General features: G+C 37.4%; 2 protein-coding genes across 3 annotated transcripts; one reads left to right on the top strand and one right to left on the bottom strand.

Moving 5' to 3' along the window:
- Nucleotides 1-966: 966 nt before the first annotated feature.
- On the bottom strand, nucleotides 967-2,410 carry MRPL57 (mitochondrial ribosomal protein L57). Its single transcript, XM_014837152.3, has 2 exons — nucleotides 1,923-2,410; nucleotides 967-1,698 (listed from the first exon to the last, which is right to left on the bottom strand). Exon 2 carries the CDS (start codon nucleotides 1,691-1,693, stop codon nucleotides 1,385-1,387), a length of 309 nt encoding a protein of 102 aa, XP_014692638.1. The 5' UTR covers nucleotides 1,694-1,698; nucleotides 1,923-2,410; the 3' UTR covers nucleotides 967-1,384.
- On the top strand, nucleotides 2,137-26,036 carry SKA3 (spindle and kinetochore associated complex subunit 3). 2 transcript variants are annotated; one of them, XM_014837150.3, is made up of 9 exons: nucleotides 2,137-2,269; nucleotides 5,334-5,395; nucleotides 5,505-5,670; nucleotides 8,545-8,956; nucleotides 12,042-12,136; nucleotides 21,488-21,573; nucleotides 23,015-23,218; nucleotides 25,456-25,586; nucleotides 25,899-26,036. In XM_014837150.3, the coding sequence occupies exons 1-8, from the start codon at nucleotides 2,167-2,169 to the stop codon at nucleotides 25,582-25,584; spliced, it is 1,257 nt and encodes a 418-aa protein (XP_014692636.1). In that variant the 5' UTR covers nucleotides 2,137-2,166; the 3' UTR covers nucleotides 25,585-25,586; nucleotides 25,899-26,036. The 2 variants fall into 2 exon arrangements, with proteins under 2 accessions (XP_014692636.1, XP_070376481.1); XM_070520380.1 differs by lacking the exon at nucleotides 2,137-2,269 and adding an exon at nucleotides 3,246-3,303.
- The last annotated feature ends 524 nt before the right edge of the window (nucleotides 26,037-26,560 follow it).

Raw genomic sequence — 26,560 nt, 5'->3', positions numbered from 1 at the left:
TCTTTAGATTCAAGCTTTTAATATCCTTCTGCTTCTCTGAGATTCAAGTTACCATTATTTTATCAAACTCCAAAGTCAAAGACAGCTTCTGAGTTATACAGAGATCAGAGCAATAGAAGTAGTTGTGGTATCAAGCACGTCCCCTGTGCCTTCTTTCCTCATCTTTCTCCTAAACAGCGTTAGCGCTCACCATTTCCAGGTATGAAAATAAAAGTTCAGAGATACTAAGTTGCCCATATGCACCAGAGACATTTCTGTGAGCTATAAAAAGCATTCACCAGGTACTTAGACAAGAATATGACCTACCAACAACATAGTTCAGCTTGGTTAGTCAACTGTCATGTGTCAGGAACTCTGTTAGGTGCAACAAATAAAAAAAATCAACGTCTGCACCAAAGCCTACACATACTAGTGGGAGATATTAAAAATGTGAACCCTGTAACTAACAAAACATGGTATTTTTTGTTAATGAAAAGAACATTCAATGAAAACATTCAGTGTAGGCAAATGAGATTGGCACTCATACATCAGTCTTGCTGTTTTACTACCTTCGTGGAAAGCCATTTGGCAACGTGCACCACAGCTTTAAATGGAGAGCTTTGGGCACTAAATTCTACTTATCCATGTGACCTCAATATATTTTCAAAAAGCATATGCAAATAAAAAGACTAAAAGAAAAAATATACGTGAATGAGGATTATCTCTGGGTAATGGGATTGAATTTTTTCTTCTACATATTTTGAAAATTTTCTCTTAAAAGCGTTTAAGTTACGATTTCTGGACTATACAGTAATTCAAACCCAAGTCGCTCTCATTACTGGGAGTGGGGTTTTAGACAAGTTCCTGAAATGTTTCCTCACATGTAAAATAATCCCAAGCAATAAGATTACCGTATTTGGTAACACATGTAAAGCGCTTGACTATTTTTACTATCTTTAGAAAAAGGTTATTTGAAAAAACAAACAATTTTCAACTGATGAATTGTATGGTCTGTTTATTATATCTGAACAAAGATTTCTTAGAATACACCTTCATGTAGCAATTCTGTCCACTTTAAGTAGCAAATCCCAGAAAACCCCGCTATTTTTAGGAGTAAGTTTAACTGGAAAAGCTCATTTTTTCATTTACATGAGGCCATCATTGTCGACAGATGGAAAGCAAACTAACGTTCCAAGACGAAGCTCCCAGCAGCCTCCCCGCTCTGAGGCTCGGGGCTCGGAGCCCGCAGCCCGCCCGCAGCGCTCCGCGCGGCCGCCGCCAAGACGCCCAACTCCCGCCGAGCGGCGCCGCGCACGCGCACGCGCTTCCGGAGGCTCCGCGCTCGGCTCCAAGTCGGGGACAGAGGGGCAGCCCCGGGGGCAGAGCCGAAGGGGGCTGAGGGGGCTTAGGACCACTTCTTGGTGACGTTGAGGTGGCTGAGCTGGTCGACGACAAGTCTGTGCGGGGGGAACCTGGACACGCCGGCCGCCTTGATGGCCTCGAAGGCCGCCGCCCTGCGGCCCGCGGCGTGGCCGAACTCCTGCTCCGCCGTGAGGTAGGGCGCGCTCAGCCAGTAATGGTTCTCAGCCTCTATCTCCAGGCGACGGCGCATGTTCTGTTTCGCGTGGAAAGACACGGCCCGCGGCCGCCGGTGCTTCCCGATCCACTGCCGCCCAGGAATGCGATTGCGGCGGAGCAGGGCGGTCAGGAACATGGCGCCTGTCGAAGAGGACAGAAGCCGGGAACGGCTGGCGACGAGCCGGCCGCGGCACCTGGCAGCAGGCGCGCGAACTCCGCTCGCTGCCACGCGCCATCCCGAGAACGCGCACCGCCCCCGACCCCCGACTCCCGACCCCCAACCCAGAAGGCCGCGGTCAGCCCACCCAGGGTGGACTGGCGAAGGAGCGGACGCCAGCAGCGCCGAAATACACCCACTCACTCACCACGCGCGGTCCTCAGGAGCCCCGCGGCGCCCCGCACGCCGGCCCACACGACGCCGGAAGTGCGCCCGCTGCGCGGAGCCTCTGGGCTCCTTCGCGCGAGACTTCAGCTATCGCGAGAGAGGATTTGTGCGATTCTGCGGGACCAATGACGCTTCCAGCGCCAAGAGTTCAAACGACTGGCGGGCCCTGAATCCGAGTGGCGGTGTTTCCTCGCGCCCGGGGTCCTGCTGAACAGTCCTCATCCATGGAGCTGATCCGAAGCTTCCATGGGAAGCTGCGGTCTCTGGCCATCACCCTAGACCGCGAGACGGCCTGGCTGCAGCGAGCGCTGCACGGAGAGGAAAGCGGTGAGTGAGGCAGGCGGGCGTTGGGTGCACTTGCGGGCGTTGGGTGCACTTGCGCGCGAGGGGCCCTCACGCTGTCCGCAGCCGTCCGGGGTGCGCGTGTCAGAGGGCACTAACAAGGGACAGTGCACGCACAGGAAACGAGACTTGCCTGCAGTGGGAGGAGCGCTTCGGAAGAGCTGTGGGGTGAGGTGGTACACCTATCAAGATGCTCGACCTCTCGTTAGCGCAGCTGCAAGGGGCCGCAAGTGCCGCCTTTTCGTTGCTTACTCGTATGACCCCGCAAGTATGACTGTTTTAGTTCTGTGTGCAACCACAGTACTCTCCTTGAATAGTGAAAGTAGCACGTTATTATGTTGCGAAGAGGAACAGCGGCATTTAGGAAGAAAAATCTAAATTAACAGACTGAGCTCATAATGCATACACTAATTTAGACATGATATGCTTTCAAGTCACATATAATGTGTGTTTATCAATAAAAATACAGTATAAGCAAAATTACACTTTCTTTTTAAAATGCAGCTATTTAGCACTGTTCTTTACATGTGTAGTGACTTTTGTCTCACCCAAATGGTCCATAGTTGCAATAAGAGTCTGTATTTTTCCCAACAAACCATATTTTCAACACAAACACTAGTACTTACTACTGGGGGGAGGGGGTTGTTTTTTGTTTTTTAAATAAATGAAGCAAAATTCTCTACTACAGACCTTTGTATTTTGTGGTCTAGCGGTTAAAATCTGGTGCCCTCACCGCCGCGGGTTGGTTCCTGGTCAGGGAACCACACACCCGTCTGTCTGTCTGTTGTCACATTGTGGTGGCTGCTGTTGCCATGATGCTGAAAGCTGTGCACCAGTATTTCAAATACCAGCAGGGTCACCCATGATGGACAGGTTTCAGCGGAGCTTCCAAACTAAGACTAGAAAGAAGGACCTGGACACCCACTTTCGAAAAAATAGGCCATGAAAACCCTGTGAATAGCAGCGGAGCATCGTCTGATAGAGCGTGGGAAGGGGAGAGGACGGCGCAGAAAGACCAGGTTCTGCTCTGCTGTCCCACAGGGTCGCTAGGAGTTGGAATATCCACTCTACGGCACTAACAACAAAACTTTCGTTTTATAGGTTTTTAAAAGTTATTGCAAGAGTAGTTCAGATTTTGAGATTATTTTATAAATGTCATAATTGTAATGTGCCTTAAAATAGTATACCCTATAGACACAGACTCCTTACTATAATTATATTGTGATTAGTGTTCCAGCCATTTAAAAATGTTTAGTCTTGTGACTGTAAAAACAATGTATGTGCATGGCAAAAAATTTGAAATATGGAAAAGTAGAAAGAAGAAAATAAATATGTCCTGTAACTCTGCCATCAGAAGACACCTCTATTAATATTTTAGTAGCTTTTCTACCATTCTTCTTTTTAGAGTTGCTTTGTTTTTGTTTGATTTTGTTTATATAGTTAAGATAATGCAATAAGACACAAAATTGTGTTAACATTTTTGGATTCTTGCTATATACGTGAATTGCTTTCCGCAAAGCTTGTGCTAACTTACCTTCTTACCAACGTATTACCTGTGTACACAAATTCTGCATTTTCTTTTAGCTTTACAAGAAAAAGTTGGAATAATTTTCAATTCTTGGCCCATATATATTACAGAAAATATGGAATTGTGACAATTAGAGAAAATTATCACAAAAAATTTCACCTTTTATGATTATAGTGATGAATCATTAAATTGGTTGACTTTTTAAAAACATCTTTATTGAGGTATAATTCACATAACATAAAATTCACTGTTCAAAGGATACAATTCAATGGTTTTTAGTATATTCACAGAATTGCACAACTGTCATCACAATAAGTTTGAATTTTCATCACCCCTAAAGGAAGCTTTTCCTGTGTGACTGTTAACAACCATTCCCCATAATCCCACCCTCACCTATCGCACTAGCCTTATGCAACTACTAATCTACTTTCTGTCAATAGATTTGCCTATTCTAGACATTTCATATAAATGAAATCATACAGTATGTAGTCTTTTGTGACCGACATTTCACTTAGCATAATGTTACAGAGTTCATCCATGTCTTAGCATATATCGGTACTTCATTCCATTTTATTGCTGAATAATATTCCCTTGTATGGATATATCACATTTTGTTTGTCTGTTCATCAGTTGATGAACATTTGGATTGTTTCCACTTTTTGGCTATTATGAACAGTGTTGCTGTAAACATTTGTGTGCAAGTTGTTGTGTGAACATAATGTTTTCAGTTCTCTTGGCTACACAATTAGAAGTGGAATTGCTGGGTCATATGGTAACCCTATGTTTAACTGTTTGAGTAACTGCCAAATTGTTTGCCAAAGTGGTTGCACCATTGTACATTTCCACCAGCAATGAATGAGGGTTGAAATTTCTCCGCATCCTTATCAACATTTGTTGTTGTCTGTCTTCTTGATTATAGCTATTCTAGTGTGTATAAAATAGGATATCATTGGGTTAGGTTTGCATTTTCCTAGTGAAAATTGGTCAATTTTTAACAGGTAGAAAGAGAAGATCTTCAAAACAAGCATGTTTTAGAAAAGAGAAATATAATCCTTTTTTAAAAACTGCTTTTACATTATATATATGACCAACTGATAAATAAGAAAGGTGACAGTGCAGTGGGTAAAGAATGTCTTTTCAGTAAATGGTGCCAGGTTAATTGGACACTAATAGGGAAAAAAAGAAGGGATCTTGATCCTTACCACATGCCATATACAAAAATCAATTGATTGTAGTTCTAAATGCAAAAAGCAAAACAATAAAGCTTTTAGAAGAAAACATAAGTGTTGCCATTGGCAAAGATTTTAAAAATAGGACCAAAAGGTTCTCACCAGAAAGGAAAAAATTGCTGAGTAGGACTAAAGTTTTAAAGAAAGGCCTAACACTTTTCTTTGTGATTGACAGGATATAAATTATAAGTAAATACCTATAAGGATTTTATAATTCTAAGAAACTATACTAAATCATATTTTCTATTCTTTTTCCTTATTGTACTTTTTCCTTTCAATATTCATATCGAAGACTTTGAAGATTATCCACTGAGAATTTTACATGACCTTCATTCAGAAGTCCGGACTCTAAAGGTATCACTCCTATAATAATAATTTATCATTTATATGTGGCACTTTTTAAAATCTAAACAGATTGTCAAAAGTTAGAGAAATTATAATGTACTTTCTTCTCTCATAAAAGGGTGATGTCAGTATTCTTCTTGATAAAGCAAGTTTGGAAACTCAAGAAAGCATTGGTTTCATAAAGGCAACAAAAGTACTGATGAAAAAAAATTCAGTGGATATCATGAAAATAAGAGAGTTTTTCCAGAAGTATGGATATAATCCGCGTGCCAAGAAAAATTCAGGTGTGAATAACTTGAGTTTTATAGCATTTGTTTTAGTATTAAAGAAAGAAGGCAGCATGATTAAGTGAAACTACTGTAGGCTTGGCCATGGTTTCTAGTTCTGGCTCTGCCGTTATATGACCATCATTTGATCATCTTTTATTCAACACTCACTGTGTGCTGGATGCAGTGCTGATCAGTGGTGCAATATAAAGACAGTCCTTGCTGTCCTTTCCAAAATGATAGATGAGCGCTAACACAGTGCCAGGTGAAAGAAGAGTATAAGATAAATCTATGTGACTTGAGGATAGTTGGTTTCTAATCAGCTCTGCCAATAAATAGCTGAGAGACCAACCTTCAGGCATGCTATTTCATTTTTCTTGTTCTCAGTTTCCTCTTCTGTAGAACAAGAGATTTTTGGCTATATAAATTGATAGCCCTTTTTAGTTTTAAAATTCTAATGAAGGGTAGTGTAGGACGGTGATTTAGAATTTAGAACCAAACTGCCTGAGTTCACGTCTGATTCCACCACTTACTAGCTGTGTTATTTTTGACCAGTTACTTAACCTTGTGCCTCAGTTTCTCATTTGTAAAGTGGAGATATTTAATAGTATCTACCTCTGAGGTTGTATAAGGCTTAAATGAGATAGAATTTGCTTAGAATAGTACTTGGCATCTTAATTACCCAGTGTTAAATATTGTTATTGTTATGTCCATACTAACAGTATGCTTCCGTGTCTTCATTTCTGTTATGAGAATGATCTTTGTACATAAATAAAATATTAATTGAATTCAACAAATATGTATTGAGGATATGTATGAAAGATATATTAAACAGTCCACATGGTATAAGGGACAGAACTCATTTGACTTTGGTGTGAATAAGCCATGGATTCAATTATTGGCCCCACCAGTTACTACATGTGCGACCGTTGGTATCTTCTCTAAATTGCTTTTTCCTCACTTGTGAAATGGGGATGATAATACATTCCTATGGGGTAGTGATAATGGTGATGATTTTATTTATATCCTTTTCCTTTGGACCCAAAAGATTCTGACAGGGATCTATAGCAATGTCTGATAGACCCCATTTCAACTCCAGACTTTCCTTTAAAAATGGAGTAAACAGAAACAAAAAAGGTCATTGTCAGACATATAAAAATGCATTTCAATTCATAACAAGAAAAGTACAAATATTTTCTTCTTAGAATGCAACAAACAGGAAATTTTAGAAAAAATTTTTCCCGTTTCTTTCAGTAAATATGTATGATTGTTACAATTAATATTTCTAATTTAGCAACCAAATGACATTTTTTCAATATCATTTAAAACAAATCTTTTTGTTAACTCCCTCCCTCCTAAAGCCTAAACATGGCAGCATTTGGAAGCAAAAGACATGGGCTCAAGCCTTGGCTCTTTAAATTTTATCAACTGAGTGTTCTCCAAAATGTTGTTTAGTACCCTCATATAAAAATGAGGAAAAAATATCCTAAGATAATTTGTGCTTGGAGCAGTTAATATGAAAACTAAATGGAGTGAAACATATAAAAATGCCTATCCCATGGGAGATTCCAAATACATTTTGTGTCTCTTCCTTCATTTCACCCTCTCCTTTCTCTTTTCCTTCTTTCCATCACCCCTTTCCAACTACTGATTCATACATTTCTTTTCTTCTCTTTTTTCTTTAAAGATTTTATTTTTCCTTTTTCTCCCAAAGCCCCCCGGTACATAGTTGTATATTTTTAGTTGTGGGTCCTTCTAGTTGTGGCATGTGGGACGCCACGTCAGCATGGCTTGATTAGCGGTGCCATGTCTGCGCCCAGGATCCAAACAGTGAAACCCTGGGCCACCAAAGAGGAGCATAGAAACTTAACAAGTCGGCCCACGGGGCTGGCCCCCATACAACATTTCTTTAACATACATGTTACATTTGTCCTTCTGCATTTTCCTACACCCATTGCATTCTCTACTTTATTACCTTGCTGTCTCACTGAAGCCCTATCGTTTGTTAAGTTAATCTCTGCCCAGATCCTGACCAAATCCACTTATCTTCTTTCTAGTTATCTTTTTGATTTTCTGTTGTCTCTTATACCAAAAGCTAGTATTTCTTCCTCTTGAACTCTTTCTTGGTGCTGTAGGTGCTATCCTGGATGTTTTAACTCCAACTTAAGTTTCACACCAAATTCATTAACCAGTGGTGTACCCAGGAAATGGCAAAGGACTGTGGGAAAAAGTACAGTTGTTAGTAAATTATTTAGTCTTAAATGTCCAGTGTAGTGATTAAGGGTATGGGGTCTGGAGCCATATATAACCTATAGAAGGTGAGAAGCTACAGGTCTGTCTAATGCTCTCCTATTAGTTCTCTCAACTAGGCTTTTGATACAGGTATTCCAGACTGAATGAGGATAAAAATTTATCTCTGTGTAACAGTCTTTCCTTTTTAACTTAGGCATCTGTAAGTTAAAAATCTAAAGTTATAATGTTATACTTTGTGTTAAATCCAGATCATACTTAATTCCACACACTGTAATTAATGTCATTAAATGATAAAATAGTTTCATAATATATTAAGAAAGACTGATAAGTCACATTAACTGGGGAAGAAGTAAGGAAAATGGACTTTTATTTGTGGGTATTGATTTTTCATTTTTTAACACTTTAGTGTATTTCCCTTCTCTACTGTGTCATCAAAATGGTATATGGGTAGACAAGAGGTACATGTCAGAAATTTACTAAATGGACAATTGAAATAAAACTTTTAGAGACTGAGGAGAGAATCAGGACTTTTGCTGATTTAGAACATTTCAAATGAAGCTATTTTATGTGGTTTTAGTACATGAGATTTCCTGGTTTGATGTTTGACCAGAATATGACCTCCTTGGTTTTTCCTCCCAGTGGATGAGCAGGAAGTCATTGAGTCTAAACCAGAGTCTGCTAAGCATGAAAATCTTCAAAAGCCTGATGTGAAGGATGATTTGTCTGACCCTGCTGTTCCAAGCGGTTCTGTTTCTGAGAAGTCTCCACGTAGTCCACAACTTTCAGATTTTGGACTTGAGCGGTACATGGTATCCCAAGTTCTACCAAACCCTCCACAGGCAGTAAACAGCCATAAGGAAGAGCCAAAGATCATAACTCCGTCTTCCAAACAATCACCAGTTAAGGTAATAAAGACTCCAAAATGCGCACTCAAGATGGATGATTTTGAGTGTGTGACTCCTAAATTAGAACACTTCGGTATCTCTGAATATACTATGTGTTTAAATGAAGACTACACAATGGGACTTAAAAATGTGAAGAAGAATAAAAGGTAAGCAGCTTCCTTACAAGGCACACTTTATGGAACTTTCTAAATCTTTTGCATTTATTGATTTTTCCTAGAAGAAATATGATGTTTCAGACACTATCTTTCCTTCAAAATGTTTTCAGATACTTCTTATTTCAAACTTTGCTGAATCGCCAATTCTGTCGGTAAATAAAGTGAGCTATTGGTTTCCTCAGTTTACATGAGGGCCTGAAAAAAGATGGCATTTGGTGGGATAGAGAATAAAATTAAAGGGGTAAAATTAGTAAGAATTTGTGACTTATTTTGTATGGAGACCTGGGAAGAGAAGCAGATCCAGGATGAATCACAGATTTCTGCTTTGTTGCCTGGGGTGATGCTCAGGGAAACAGCTAAGATAAGAGTGCCTTCTGGCTGGAGGTAAGGTGATGGATTTACATGTCGATTTTGGATTTTTGGGTGCCTGTAGAGGTGCTCTTAAGCCTAGGTTTTGTAACGTGAATTTGAAGCTCAGTGATGAATTTCATGCTACACTAAAGAGATTGGGGGTGATTTGTATGGAAATGGTAATTAAAGACTTACATTGAAAATGAAAATACCACGTTATCACAGTAGCCAAGCAATGTCTAAAGATAAATCCATATCTTTCTGAACTGTAATTATTAAAGAAGGAAAATAACCATTCAACTCAAAGAGTCAGGAAAAAAACACACAATTCTGGGGAAAAAAGAAGAGAATAAACACTAAAGATAAAATGTGATTATAAAAGATTTTTACAAGAGTAGAATTGATAAATCTAAGACTGGTTCTTAGTTAAACATAAATATAAATGACAAAATTAGGAACTAAGGCCTATATTTTTGATTTTTTTAAGCTATTAGAAATACTGCAGGATATAGTATTGGGAAATTTGGAAGGTTTAGATAAATGAAAGTTTTTTGAAAACAATACAAAATTATCAAAGCCGACTTGAAGTAGAAAACCAGGATAGAACAAAAGTCAGAGAAAAACTGAAAAAAGTTGTCAGAGAACTACCTCCAAAAAATTCTGGGCACAGATGGTTTTCTGGATTAATCCTTGCACAATTTCAGAGAACATATATGTTCTGTCTTACATAAGAAGTTCTTTTTCTAAGAAGAGTTTTATGTTCTAGTGCAGGTGCCAACACCTCACCTGGGGGGCTGCAGACCCACAAAACCTCTCCATGTTCCATTTCCTCACTAGTAAAATGGATGTATCATACCCATCCTGCTTACCACAGAGTCAGTGGGGGTATAATGTATACAAAATTATAAAACTGCCTTAAGAATGAGATACTATGAAAATAATGATCTTTAAAAAGAACTGTCTGTCTCAGGGGTCTACAAACTGTGGCCACAGGCCAAATCCAGCCTGCTGCCTATTTTCATAAATAAATTGTATTGGAACATAGACTCAAAAAAACGTTATTTTTCTAAAATAGAATAAGACAGAAAACTCTGCAGTGTAGTTTATGAGATTGGTATACCCTGATACAAACACTGAGAAAGCACACAAAAGGCAACTGGCCCAATCTAATTTGTGAATACAGATGTAAAAATCCTAATTAAAATACTCACAAATTGAATTCAACAGAATGTTAAAAGTATAATGGGCAACTTCCAAATTAAGCTTATCCCAGGAATGCAAAGATAGTTAATATTTGGGAACTCATAAAATACATTATTTCTATGACTCAATAATGAAAAAAAGGTACAATAATCTCAATAGATGCCAATAAGGAATAGGAGAAAATTTGACACCTGTTCTTCATTTAAAATGCTTGCTCAAACTCTAAATGAAAGGATGCTTCATTAACATCATAAACAATATAGAGATCTAACTCAGTAGTGAAGCTATCTGTCACCATCATTCAACATCGTTCTTGATGCTCTTGCCAATGTAATGAGATAGGAAATAGAACTAAGAAAGATTTCTAGGCCATTATTTTGTATCTGGGCAACTCAAGAAAGTCACATCTAAAACATCTAGAAATAATAAAAGTTCAAGAAAGAGGCTGACACAAGATATGTTTTATATGAAATAACTATTTAAAATAATATGCTTTCCTATATTTTATTAATAACTAGTTGGTAACTATAGTGGAAAAAGCCCATTCAAATTTGGAACAAAAAAGTAAAATACCCATGCCTGTTGTAGGTGAAAGGCCTATATGATTAAAACCTTAAGACATTTCTGAGTTATATAAAGGGGAAGTTAGGACGAAGATATTATATTCCCGAAGAGAATGACTGGATATTATTAAGATGTTTAATCATATCAAATTAATCTATAGATGTCATACAGTTACAACAAAGCCTCCGTAGGATCAATAGAATTTTTTTTTGAGTTGGAGAAAGAGGGATATTTGACAAAATGATTCTAAAGTTTATTTGGAAGAATAAAAAGTAAGGATAGCTAAGAAAATAATGAAAAATAATAGTAATGAGGGGACTTGACCTACTAGATACTAAAATATATAAAGCTATAGTATGTAAAATTGTATAAAACTGTCACAGAATGGACCTATAACTGGAACAGAATAGCCCAGAAGCACACTCTAATTTACATAAGAATGTAGTATTTCCTGAAGGTGTTTTTGAAGTAAAGATTATTCAGTGAGTTAGGCGAGGACAGTTGGTTGACTGAACCATCTTGAACTAGTCAGTGATACTCCTCAACTATATTTTAGACATCTGGGTAATTGCCTAAAACACCCTTAATAAGATGAGTCCAGAAAAATGCCAAGGTTTTAATCTGTATTTGTGTACTCGTAAAATTCCACTTTATGATTTTGAAGCCATGGGCTATACAATTCCCATATTGGAACTGAGTTGAACTTACAACTTTCCTTTAAGTCAGAGATTCTCAACCGACTTCTAAGTCAAAACTATCAATACAAAATGATTCTTAACCTTTTTTGGGCCATGGATGTACATTAAAAAATAAATATATATATATTTGTTCCATGGGATTTCTGTTCAATAAACAGAACTGAATGTTCATCCAGATTTGATGAAATATAATAAGATTAAATTTTTTCCCACAGATTTAATACTAACTTTTTTTTTTTACCTTATAATTTCCCTGTGAGTCATGCCAATGAGGAGGCCATAGAAACAGAACCAGTGACCAATGATAATTTCTTTGCCACTCCTGGCCTCGTAATCCAGCAGGTGGGAAAAAATGGTAAGTGTAAAAATCAAGTTACTTCTCAGCTATACTCCTTCTAGACTATCTTTGTACAAAAATGGTTCTGTCACCTTGCAGATGCAGCCTTCTGCATCTTCTCAGTTCATAATGTTGGATTATATTAAGTACCATTCCCTTCAGGTTCAGCATGATTTCATACACAAGGAAGATATAATTTTCTGGTATGTTTTTCATACGCTTGCTGATTATATTTAGTATTTGTCAGCTTGTTTTTAACATTTTAACTTAAAACATATAAATATATATAAATTCACCAATCTTTTGATATAGGGCCAGTAGTACCTTTTTTTAAGTTTAGCTTCAGCCTGTTGATTAGAGTTCTACATTATCTTTCTTATGTAAACCACACTCAGATTACCTCAGCTACCATTTCAAATTCTGTGTTTTTTTAAGTAGTACAAGAACTTAAAGAAAATTTTCAGTTGTGTTTTCATATTTGTCCCAGCAAACATGAAAACATTGGTTTCCATGAAAATAAAAAATAAAAAAATCCTGGAGTTTTATGATTTCTTTGAATAATTATTTATAATTGTTTGAGCTATACCAAATTCATTTTCAAGTTTTTTAAAGTAACTTGTCTTTATCAGGTCTTTACAAAGTTTTGGACATATTTTCAGAAAACTTCTCTTTTTCTTCTAATTTCAGTGACATTAAATTAACAAGTATTGCTAGCATAAACAGGAAAAAATACAACTGACTCATAGTAAGCTTACAGCTCGACTTATAAGTTAAAACATGATCATATTAAAGAGTAACCTATTTTAAAAAAGAGGGAGATTGGACCATCACCTCACACTATACTCAGAAATTAATTCCCAGTGAACTGTAAACTTTTTAGAAAATGATAAAGGAGAATATCTTTATGACTTCTGAAGTGGAATGGATTTTTTTTTTAGATTTTATTTTTTTCCTTTTTCTCCCCAAAGCCCCCCGGTACATAGTTGTATATTCTTCGTTGTGGGTCCTTCTAGTTGTAGCATGTGGGACGCTGCCTCAGCGTGGTTTGATGAGCAGTGCCATGTCCGCACCCAGGATTCGAACCAATGAAACACTGGGCTGCCTGCAGCGGAGCGCGCGAACTTAACCACTCGGCCACCGGGCCAGCCCCAGTGGAATGGATTTTTTAAAGAATAGTTACTAGCTGAAATCCTTCAGGATACCGTTGGTAATATATTTTATGGCAGGAATGGAAAGCTTAGGTTTATCCATTAGTAATTTGGTTAAGTGGAAGCTTATTATGAGAGTTTTTATTGTACTTTAGTTTGACCCTATTTTTATGCCACAAAGTACCATTATTAAATTTTTATAGCCTATACTTATTAAAATTTAGTAATTTGTTTACCATTTTCTATGTTTACCATTGCTTCCTATATCCAAGTCATTCCTTCTGGGTTTTATTTTCTTCTTGTTAAAGTACATCCTTTAGTAGTCCTTTCTGAAATGTTATTTATAGTCTGTGTGAAGTAATCTCTAGTTTTGTATGTGTGAAAACATTTTTTTCTTTTGTCTTCCTCACTCCTTTTAAAGATAATTTAGCTGGGTATAGACCACTAGATTGAGGACTGTTTTTGATCAGTATTTTATAGAAATTATTCTGTTGTGATCTGGTATCTGTTGCTGCTGATGAACAGAGGATTATTGGTCTGATCAGCTTTCCTTTGTAGAAAATCTGTCTTTTCTTTCTGGTAGTGTATAAGATTTTTGTCTTTGATAGTCTACATTTCATTTACTGTGTTTAGAATTTGGTGTCATTTTTCAAACTAAGGACTCATGTCATCAATTCTGGAAAATACTCTTGACATTATCTCCTTAATAATATTACCTCTCCCCTCATTCCTCAATTTTTTTCTCCTGAAATTCCTGTAAGGTATGTTTTAGAATGTTATGCTTCAGCCTCCTCAGTTTGTTAACTTCCCTTTGATGTTTTCCTTCCCTCTCTCTATGCTACTTTGTGCTTTTGTTAGAGTTTTCTTCCACTTTCCTATTTCTCTTTTACAGAGTCTAAATTATTGTTTTAATCCATTGATTGAATTTTTACTCCAATGAATACATTTTCTGTTTTCTAAGTTTTTTCTTTCAAATGTAACTGTTTCTTTTTTTTCCTTCCATTAATCATTCTCTTGCTTAGGATTTCTGTGCCATCATTTATCTCTGAATGTTTTAAACACATGTATCTGAAAGACTCTTGAAGGTGTTCATTCTCATTTACTGCTCTGATTCTCTTTCTTGGGTGGTGGTTTCCTCACATGCTTTTAATTTTTAACTGTGAACTCATCTTCAAATGAGGTTGTTTTCATTGGAAGTTCTGTGTGCCATTGTCAGGTCCCAGGGCACCCCTGTGGAGCTGTTTCATGCTTACGCTAGCCCAGGCCCCTTGGGTTTACCAATTGCAGACAAGCTTTGAGGTTAACTGCTTGGCTCAGAATACAAGCTCTGGACACAGGGTGAACTCGGATCCCACAACTGTACACTGTATGGACTTGATATTCTGATTTTTCAATATTTTTCCAAAGAATTTCTACCTTTAGCTTAGCTTGCTTTCATCTTGTTCCCCTGGAGCCAGTATCAGTGGGCAGATATTTTCTAGTCCCTGGTTCACAGCCTTTACTGCTCTTCTGGGCTTTCAGCTTTATGCATCATGCTGTGTTTCAGTTCCTCACACATCAGAGCCTGTGCTCTTAACTCCTGTCTGTGCTTGTCTTAGAATCCCAGGTGTTTAGGTGTATGCGGTTATCAACTACATGGCAAAATTCTGGCCAACAATGGACTGCATATATGACAGTGGTCCCATACTATTAGTACCACATAGCCTAGGTCTGTACTAGGCTATACCATCTGGGTTTGTGTCAGTGCACTCTGTGATGTTCGCACACTGATGAAACCACCTGAGGATGCATTTCTTAGAACGTATCCCCATTGTTAAGCAATGTATGACTGTACTTGGAAATATCAGATTAAATAGATGTTAACATCTTGGTATATTTGCTTCAAATCTTTTTTTTAATTAAAGTTATACATAAGGCTAAATCCCCAGCCCCATTCCGTTATTCTCCTTACCTTCCTCCCCCAAAGTAATGATTATTCTATAGTTACATTGTTTTAAAATTTCATAAGTGGCAAGATCTAATTCATACTTTCATATCTTGCTTTTTTCACTCAAGGTTATGTTATTTATATTAATCCATGTAAGTCCAGTTCATCTATTTTAATTGTTAAGCAGTATTCTATTGTATGAATTTTTAAATTTTTTTTTTTTTTTATTAATGTTATGATAGATTACAACCTTGTGAGATTTCAGTTGTACATTTTTGTTAGTCATGTTGTGGGTACACCACTTCCCCCTCTGTGCCCTCCCCCCACCCCCCCTTTTCCCTGGTAACCACCGATCAGATCTCCTTATCAATATACTAATTTCCACCTATGAGTGGAGTCATATAGAGTTCGTCTTTCTCTGACTGGCTTATTTCGCTTAACATAATACCCTCGAGGTCCATCCACGTTGTTGTGAATGGGCCAATTTTGTCTTTTTTTATGGCTGAGTAGTATTCCATTGTGTATATATACCACATCTTCTTTATCCAATCATCAGTCTCTGGGCATGTAGGCTGGTTCCACGTCTTGGCTATTGTAAATAATGCTGCGATGAACACAGGGGTGCAACGGACTCTTGAGATTTCTGATATCAGGTTCTTAGGATAGATACCCAGTAATGGGATGGCTGGGTCATAGGGTATTTCTATTTTTAACTTTTTGAGAAGTCTCCATACTGTTTTCCATAGTGGCTGTACCAGTTTGCATTCCCACCAACAGTGTATGAGGGTTCCTTTTTCTCCACAACCTCTCCAACATTTGTCACTCTTGGTTTTGGATGTTTTTGCCAATCTAACGGTTGTAAGGTGATATCTTAGTGTAGTTTTGATTTGCATTTCCCTGATGATTAGCGATGATGAACATCTTTTCATGTGTTTATTGGCCATATTCATATCTTCTTTTGAGAAATGTCTGTTCATGTCCTCTGCCCATTTTTTGATCGGGTTGTTTGTTTTTTTGTTGTTAAGCAGTGTGAGTTCTTTGTATATTATGGAGATTAACCCTTTGTCGGATAAGTGGCTTGTAAATATTTTTTCCCAATTAGTGAGCTGATTTTTTGTTTCAATCCTGTTTTCCCTTGCCTTGAAGAAGCTCTTTAGTCTGATGAAGTCCCATTTGTTTATTCTTTCTATTGTTTCCCTCAACTGAGGAGTTATAGTGTCCGAAAAGATTCTTTTGAAACTGATGTCAAAGAGTGTACTGCCTATATTCTCTTCTAGAAGACTTATTGTTTCAGGCCTAATCTTTAGGTCTTTGATCCATTTTGAGTTTATTTTGGTGTGTGGTGAAAAAGAATGGTCAATTTTCAATCTTTTGCATGTGGCTGTCCAGTTTTCCCAGCACCATTTGTTGAAGAGACTTTCTTTTCTCCATTGTAGGCCCTCTGCTCCTTTGTCGAAGATTAGCTGTCCATAGATGTGTGGTTTTATCTCTGGGCTTTCAATTCTGTTCCATTGATCTGTGGGCCTGTTTTTGTACCAGTACCATGCTGTTTTGATCACTGTAGCTTTGTAGTATGTTTTGAAATCGGGGATTGTGATTCCGCTGGCTTTGTTTTTCTTGCTCAGGATTGCTTTAGCAATTCGCGGTCTTTTGTTGCCCCATATGAATTTTAGGATTCTTTGTTCAATTTCTGTGAAGAATGTTCTTGGGATTCTGATTGGGATAGCATTGAATCTGTATATTGCTTTAGGTAGTATGGACATTTTAACTATGTTTATTCTTCCAATCCATGTGCAAGGAATGTCTTTCCATCTCTTTATGTCATTGTCAATTTCTTTCAAGAAAGTCTTGTAGTTTTCATTGTATAGATCCTTCACTTCCTTGGTTAAGTTTATCCCAAGGTATTTTATTCTTTTCGTTGCGATTGTGAATGGGATTGAGTTCTTGAGTTCTTTTTCTGTTAGTTCATTGTTAATGTATAGAAATGCTACTGATTTATGCACATTAATTTTATACCCTGCTACTTTGCTGTAGTTGTTGATTATTTCTAATGGTTTTTCTGTGGATTCTTTGGGGTTTTCTATATATAAGATCATGTCGTCTGCAAACAACGAGAGTTTTACTTCTTCGTTACCTATTTGAATTCCTTTTATTTCTTTTTCCTGCCGAATTGCTCTGGCCAGCACCTCCAGTACTATGTTGAATAGGAGTGGTGAAAGTGGGCACCCTTGTCTTGTTCCTGTCCTCAGTGGGATGGCTTTCAGTTTTTGTCCATTGAGTATGATGTTGGCTGTGGGTCTATCATATATGGCCTTTATTATGTTGAGGTACTTTCCTTCTATACCCATTTTACTGAGGGTTTTTATCATAAATGGGTGCTGGATCTTGTCGAATGCTTTCTCAGCATCTATTGAGATGATCATGTGGTTTTTGTTTTTCATTTTGTTGATGTAGTGTATCACGTTGATTGACTTGCGGATGTTGAACCATCCCTGTGTCCCTGGTATAAATCCCACTTGATCATGGTGTATAATCTTTTTGATGTATTGCTGTAATCGGTTTGCCAAAATTTTGTTGAGGATTTTTGCATCTATGTTCATCAGTGATATCGGCCTGTAGTTCTCCTTCTTTGTGTTGTCCTTGTCAGGTCTGGGGATCAGAGTGATGTTGGCTTCATAGAATGTGTTAGGGAGTTCTCCATCTTTCTCAATTTTCTGGAACAGTTTGAGGAGAATAGGTATTAAGTCTTCTTTGAATGTTTGGTAGAATTCTCCAGAGAAGCCGTCTGGTCCTGGACTCTTATTTTTGGGGAGGTTTTTGATTACCGTTTCTATTTCCTTACTTGTGATTGGCCTATTCAGATTCTCCATTTCTTCCTGAGTCAGTTTGGGGAGATTGTAGGAGTCTAGGAATTTGTCCATTTCTTCCAAGTTGTTCAATTTGTTGGCATATAGTTTTTCATAGTATTCTCTTATGATCTCTTGTATTTCATTGGTATCTGTTGTGATTTCTCCCCTGTCATTCCTAATTTTATTAATTTGCGATTTCTCTCTTCTTTTCTTGGTGAGTCTGGATAGGGGTTTGTCGATTTTGTTAATTCTTTCGAAGAACCAACTCTTTGTTTCATTGATCCTTTCTATTGTCTTGTTTCAATATCGTTTATTTCTGCTCTTATTTTTATTATTTCCCTCCTTCTACTGACTCTGGGCTTTGTTTGTTCTTCTTTTTCTAGTTCTGTTAGGCGTCGTTTGAGGTTGCTTATGTGAGCTTTTTCTTGTTTAGTGAGGTGAGCCTGTATTGCGATGAATTTCCCTCTTAGGACTGCTTTTGCTGCATCCCAAATGATTTGGTATGTCGTGTTCTCATTTTCATTAGTCTCCAGATAAAATTTGATTTCTTCTTTAATTTCTTCAATGATCCATTGTTTGTTGAGAAGCGTGTTGTTTAGTCTCCACATTTTTGCACCTTTCTCTGCTTTTTTCTTGTAGTTGATTTCTAGTTTAATAGCATTATGATCAGAAAAGATGCTTGATATTATTTCAACTCTCTTGTATTTATTGATGTTTGCTTTGTTTCCCAAAATATGGTCAATCCTTGAGAATGTTCCATGTGCACTTGAGAAGAATGTGTAACCTGCTGTTTTTGGATGAAGTGTTCTATATATATCTATTAAGTCCATCTGGTCTGATTTTTCATTTAATTCTATTATTTCCTTGTTGATTTTCTGTCTGGATGTTCTGTCCATTGGTGTTAATGGTGTGTTGAGGTCCCCTACTATTATTGTATTGTTGTTGATGTCTTCTTTTAGTTCTATTAAGAGTTGCTTTACAAATTTTGGTGCTCCTGTGTTGGGTGCATATATATTTATAAGTGTTATGTCTTCTTGGTGGAGAGTCCCTTTTATCATTATATACTGTCCCTCTTTATCTTTCTTTATCTGTTTTGCTTTGAAATCTACCTTGTCTGATATTAGTATAGCGACACCTGCTTTCTTTTGTTCATTATTAGCTTGGAGTATTGTTCTCCATCCCTTCACTCTGAGTCTGTGTTTGTCTTTGGGGCTGAGGTGTGTTTCCTGGAGGCAGCATATTGTTGGGTCTTGTTCTTTGATCCATCCTGCCACTCTGTGTCTTTTGATTGGGGAGTTCAATCCATTTACATTTAGAGTGACTATTGAGATGTGGGGGCCTACCACCACCATTTTGTGTCTTGTTTTCCAGTTTTCTTCAGTTTCCTTTGTTTCTCGTCCCATGGTTTAATCTGTTCTGATGTAGAGCTGCTACTCTCTGTTGTTGTCCTTCTACTTATCTCCTCTGCTCTTGGTTTTGTAGCCCCTTTCCTTTTTTGGATTTTTCAGGAATGAGGGTTTTCCTGAGGATTTCCTGAAGAGGAGGTTTTGTGACAATGAACTCCCTTAATTTTTGTTTATCTGGGAAAGTTTTTATTTCTCCATCGTATTTGAAGGATATTTTCGCTGGGTAGAGAATTCTCGGCTGTAGATTTTTGTCCTTCAGGTTTTTGAATATATCATTCCACTCTCTTCTAGCCTGTAAAGTTTCTGCTGAGAAATCTGCTGATAGCCTGATGGGGGTTGCTTTGTAGGTTAGTTTCTTTTGCCTGGCTGTCCTTAGTATTTTCTCCTTATCGTTGACTTTTGCTAGCTTCACTACTATATGCCGTGGAGTTGGTCTTCTTGCATTTTTTGAATTTTTAAATTTTATTAATTCACTTTATTTATTCATTTGCTTATTAAGGGATAGTTAAGTTGTTTTTATTTTTTACTATTACAGGCAGTGCTCTAATGAATTGTCCCCCGTGCACATGTGTTTCTCATATCTAGGAGTAGATTTCTAGATCAAAGGGGATGCACATCTTCACTTATTCTAGAAAATGCTAACTTGTTGCCTAAGAGTGGCTGTTTTGATTTATTCTCACCGGCAGCAGTATTTGAGTTCCTGTTTCTCCACCTTTTCTAACACTTGATTTTTAGACTTAATAAAATTTTGTCAATCTGATCATTTTTCTAATATGTTTACTTTTTCTATTTGATTTTTTTTAAAGATTGCTTTCATGATACTATAGATATCAAATGTCTGTACAGTAGTCCCCCTTATCCGTGGTTGCAGTTACCTGCAGTCAATCGTGGTTCAAAAGTATTAAATGGAAAATTCCAGAAATAATTTATAAGTTTTAAATTGCTCACCATTCTGGGTAGTGTGATGAAATCTCAACTGTTTTGCTCGCCCAGGATGTGAATCATCCCTTTGTCCAGCATATCCACGCTGTATGTACTACCCACCTGTTAGTCACTTAGTAGCCATCTCTGTTATCAGATGGCGGTCACGGTATTGCAGTGCTTGTGTTTAAGTAGACCCTTACTTTACTTAATAATGGTCCCAAAGCACAAGAGTAGTGATGCTGGCAATTCAGATTTGCCAAAGAGAAGCCGTGAGGTGCTTCCTTTAAGTGAAAAGGTGAAAGTTCTTGACTGAATAAGAAAAAAAATCCTATGCTGAGATTGCTAAGACCTACAGTAACTTTTATTATAGTGAACTACTATAATTGTTCTATTTTGTTATTATTGTTGTTAATCTCTTACTGTGCCTGATTTATAAATTAAACTTTATCATGGGTGTGTATGTATAGGGAAAAACATAGCATGTATATGTATGGTTTGGTGCTATCCCAGTTTTCAGGCATCCTCAGGGATCTTAGAACGTACCCCCTGTGGACCAGGGTGGGCTATTGTGTGTGCATGGTGCTGTTTCTAGGATCTCTTTTTTTGTTCCAATAGTCAGTTTTTCCATCCCTGTCTAATGTTACTCTATTTATAATTACTATAGCTTTAGAGTAAGTCCTACTATCTTGGAAGGCAAGTGAGCTCCTCACCCTCTTCCTCCTCCTTTTTCTTCTTCAGAAATTTGATTTTCTCCATAAGGTCTTACACAGTTTTTAATAGATTTATATGTAAGTATTCTTTTTTGTTGCTATTGTGAAAATATCTTTTTTCAAATTATTTTTGTTTGTTTCTCTTACACTAGAACTATTCATTGTTGTATATTGTACTTATACCTTGCAACCTTGCTGAACTGTTACTAGTGCTAATGGTAATTAGATATATGAATATGACAGTTTTGTTTTTTCCTGTCCAATCAAGCACACACTATAATTTCTTAAATTAGTAAAAATAAAGTACACAGATTATATTGACACAGATTATAGCTTAAAAGTTGAAATCTTTATTTCAACTTTATTTTAAAATATTTATTTTCAACCATTGTATGTGTCTTCTAGATGCTGAGTATACAGATTCTCCTTTGGCACCCACATTTTGCACTCCTGGTTTGAAAATTCCTTCTGCAGGGAACAGTACAGCTTTGGTAATATCTCCATAAAAATGAAAGGTCTACTCTTTTTCCTAATAACTCAGATATACTACTTTTTCAGACTCAAACAATCTGTTTAAAAAACTTAGACTCATGCAGCCTTGTAATATACTTCTGGAGAATAATTCAGCAGCATATATCAACAGCTTTAAGAATTTTTCATACCCTTTAACAATGTCTCAGAATTTATTCTAAGGCACATTGGGACAAAGAAGTTAGAGGAAGGAACAGCATTATTTTTAAGAGCAAAACATGGGAAATAATCTAAATGTCAAATAAGTGAGGAGAGGCAAAATACATTAAGCTATACCCGTAAGATCTGGCATTATGTAACTATCATATGTTTTGAAAAACATGTGAACATAGAATGTTTTCAAGAAATATTTAATGATATGGAAAATGACATTTGTGTATGTATACACACACACTTATATACACATACACATGTATTTTATTTTAAGGAAAAAGAATGGATGGAGACAAACCAAAATGTGGTTATCCATGGGTGATACATTTATGGGTAATTTTTATGCTATTTTTTTCCCAAATTTTTCCCAGTGAACAAATTTACTATAATCAAAACTTCATCCGTTTTTAAAGTTGGTGTGAACACTTAAGACAACCAATACAGTAGATTGGGCTGTCCGATAGAACTTTCTACAATGAGGAATGTTCCATAATCTATGCTGTCCAGTATGGTAGCTACTAGTCCCGTGTAGCTAGCTACTGAGCACATAAAACATGACTAGTGCATCTGAGGAACGACTTTTTAATTTTTTAAAATTTTATTAATTTAAAATTAAATTTAAATAGTCCCATGTAGCCTTGTAGCTACTATAGTGGACAGTGTAGCTATAGATAAACAAAATGCCGAAGCTATCAACTGAAGTATCAGGTTATCTGCCTGCCGCCTGCCATTTACAGTTAACCCACTTCTGATGTTCCTGTTGATGTGGAAGGCGCTCTACTGATGTGACTCCCTCTTTATTAGCTTTATTAACTCTGACCCTACGGAGATGGAGTGACTTACCCGACTGCTCAAATCTAGCATGAGTGACTGCATGCTAAGCTTCCCTCAGGGCTGCTTTCTTCCTCTAGGGAGTGAGAGCGTGTGGTAACACTTCTGCTCTTCCATGCTGTCTGGGCCAGTTTAGTGTTGCCTGAACCTGGATGGGTGAATCTGTTTAAATCTGGGGTTCAGTCAGCAAGTCCATTTAGTTTTCATATTAAGCTCTAGCTCAGCCTTTGTTAGTAATGAAGATGGTACTTTGTCATCTATGTGCCATTGCTTTGTTTTCTTGATTTTATTTATTACTCATTCAGGGAAGAAGGGGTCATTTTTGGGCCTACTTAGAGACCCCAAAAGAACTAATAATTTTTATTTACTATATTACTTTATACCATCATAATTTAATGGTTTATTTTTATTCAACAGGTGTCCACAGATTATCCATTATCAAAAACAAATAGTTTAACAGATGATTTGGAAATGAAAGACTGTGCATCATTAGTTTTAAATTCAGACGAGTGCTTTGAGAATTTTGCAAATCCCTCTTCTCCTACGATTTCTTCTTATGAGAATCTGCTCAGAACACCTACACCTCCAGAAGTAACTACAATTCCAGAAGATATTCTCCAGGTTATTTTCCCAGGCTGTTTTTTTTTTTTTTTTTTCTGATATTTTCTTTTCAAACTTGGATATTTATATTAAAGACCTGAAACTTATATAAACTGTATTATTTATCATTGGGCTAATATGCTGGTTTGGGTATCAAGAACATCTAAATTCTGAGCTTTTAGGCCCAAGCTAGTGACATCATCATACTTTTATGCCCTCTTGGGGCATTTTCTCTTTACCTTTAACTTCATGTTCGGAAATGTATCCTTACAATATTTTCTAATAGTTGTTCAACAATGGCCATGTTGACCGTTGTCTCCATTGGAGATGTTGCTGGCAAAGTCAGAAATGTCATTTACCCTTAGTATTTCAGAGTGGGTTACGATGAATAACTAGATCAGTATTTCTTTTTTTTTTTTTTTTAAGATTTTATTTTTTTCCTTTTTCTCCCCAAGCTCCCCGGTTCATAGTTGTGTATTTTTGGTTGTAGGTCCCTCTGGTTGTGGCATGTGGGATGCTGCCTCAGCATGGCCTGATGAGCCGTGCTGTGTGTCCACGCCCAGGATTTTAACTGGCGAAACCCTGGGCCGCCAAAGCAGAGTGTGCAAACTCAACCACTCAGCCACGGAGCCGGCCCCCATATCAGTGTTTCTTGAACTTGAGACATCCTGGACCTTAGTTTGAGAAATACTGATTTAAATATATTGGGATATTTGATTCTTTAGGACAACATCATTTACCACTTGTCTACTACTGATTTATAATAACTGCCAACCCTAGAACCAGTCTGATTCTTTGAGCATCCCCTCCCTTAACAGAAGTTACAGTGTCTGGCAGTTATTGCTTGGGCAAATGAATTCTTTTTTTTTTTTTTTTTTTTTTTTTTTAAAGATTTTATTTTTCCTTTTTCTCCCCAATGCCCCCCAGTACATAGCTGTATATTCTTCGTTGTGGGTCCTTCTAGTTGTGGCATGTGGGACACTGCCTCAGCGTGGTCCGATGAGCAGTGCCATGTCCGCACCCAGGATTCGAACCAACGAAACACTGGGCCGCCTGCAGCGGAGCGCGCGAACCCAACCACTCGGCCACGGGGCCAGCCCTCTTTTTTTTTTTTTTTTTTTAAGATTTTTATTTTTCCTTTTTCTCCCCAAAGGCCCCCGGTACATAGTTGTATATTTTTAGTTGTGGGTCTTTCTAGTTGTGGCACCTGGGACACCACCTCAGCATGGCCTGATGAGCGGTGCCATGTCCACGCCCAGGATCCGAACTGGCAAAGCGCTGGGCCGCCGAAGCACAGCGCATGAACTCAACCACTTGGCCACGGGGCTGGCCCTAAATGGAATTCTTTTTTTTTTTTTTTTTTTTAAAGATTTTATTTTTTCCTTTTTCTCCCCAAAGCCCCCCGGTACATAGTTGTGTATTCTTCGTTGTGGGTTCCTCTAGTTGTGGCATGTGGGACGCTGCCTCAGCGTGGTCTAGACGAGCAGTGCCATGTCCGTGCCCAGGATTCGAACCGACGAAACACTGGGCCGCCTGCAGCGGAGCGCGCGAACTTAACCACTCGGCCACGGGGCCAGCCCCCCTAAATGGAATTCTTAATAACCATTCTAGAAACCTTCCTAGCTTATGGAGAGCCATGAGAAAGATAAAACTACTTGGGAAAATACCCAAATGCCATTAGAATGGACTCATCCTAGGAGATCAGTAAAGTATTTGTTATCCTCCTTCCTCTGTCTTCTCTGCTTTCCTGGGCATTATAATAAACTAAATGAGGAAGGAGTATCTTCTGTCTGCTTCACTGTGGGTGATCCTGCTTTTTATTTCTACATTAAAGCAGAGAAACCTTGTATTTAATGTATCACATTATGTATGAAAAAAAATCATAGCTGACATTTCAGATTCTTCTTTTTTTCTAATCCTTATTGCTGATGATCTTTGTTTTCAGTATTTATTTCACCTCTTTCCTATATATATTTTCTTTGTAAAGGCTTAATTTGCTCTCAGGGATGCACTGCTACCTGTTTCCATTAACCTTAGAGTACATTTTATTAGAAGGCTTTAGAAATCAAGACTCCACATCCCAGTTACATTTCTAATATCTTCATCTTTTTCTGTGCTATTGAACTGTCTGTGCAGCTAAAAAATTCTGTACGTAACCCATATCCTCAAATTTTCTATGGCTTTTCTTGAATGTTTTATAACAAGTTATATGTATGTTGTTCATATGACCTGATAAAAAGGAATTTGCTTTGTTTTAGATTTTATCGAAATACAACTCAAACCTAGCTACTCCAGTAGCAGTTAAAGCTGTGCCACCCAGCAGAGTATTTCTTACTAAATATGAAGGACAGAACATCCAAGATGTTGGCAACAAAGAAAACTGGTGAAAGTGAGTATATTACCATTCTAAAGAAAGTACATATGTTATTTAAGGAGAACATTTAAAAATTAACAGTTGATTGGTAGTAAAAACTTTTTAGTTGACATTTGCCAGCTTAGGTTAACAGCCTCTCTCTTTTTCTTGATGTGTAACTTATGATCCCTGTAACTGAAACTCCCACACTAGCAACTTTGATGATATCATTGGGAATCTATTCCCAACTATTTTATAAGTGTAAAAATACATGGTCACAACATTGTCTCATTGTTTTGTTGATGGCTACTAATTATACTTGATATTTTTTATTTGTATTTTTTGCAGAAATTCTAGTGGATCCATCCATCCATTATAGAAATGGAACAGAATGAGATGAAAGCAAAGCTGGACTTATTTTGTAATCACATTCCTACATCTTTCTCCCTTTTTAAAAACCAACCCATATTAAAGATGAACATGGACACTGATGTCATATATGCTTTTTCTTAAGTTTTGATTTAGTTTAACCTCAGTCTAATTGACATGTTGCTCATTCATTCAGTTTTTAAGGATCATTACTATTTCATTGATTTCAAGTTTATGCTGCCTAATTTAATGAATGGTTTAAGTAATATTAAGAAGCAGGATAAATAATTTTTAAAATTCAAATGTTACTGTTTGCTACTCAAATAAGGCCACTTCCAGTATTCTCAGAGCTTAATGGTTATTATTGTCTGCTAGAGCCAGGCTTCTTCCCCGATTCTAGCTCTGCCCTTCTCCTGTCTCCTCTCCTGACTGTCCCACAGTCTTTTACACCTTTTATTTCAACAAGGTTCTTTTAAGACACTGTTGTTACAAATGACAGCTTAAATTAATTTAGGAAAAGAGGAATTCGCAGGCCTAGGTAACTGCACTATAGTAGGTCTCAAGTGGAATCAGGGACTTACCTGCTGTCAGGATGTGTTTTTCCTCTTTCTCCTCTCAGCTTTTTATTTCATGTCAGCTCT

Source organism: Equus asinus, chromosome 11 (assembly GCF_041296235.1).
Source record: "Equus asinus isolate D_3611 breed Donkey chromosome 11, EquAss-T2T_v2, whole genome shotgun sequence".
Lineage (NCBI taxonomy): Eukaryota > Metazoa > Chordata > Mammalia > Perissodactyla > Equidae > Equus > Equus asinus.
Note: the sequence above shows the minus strand (reverse complement) of the source record. Positions and strands in the feature narration are given on the sequence as shown.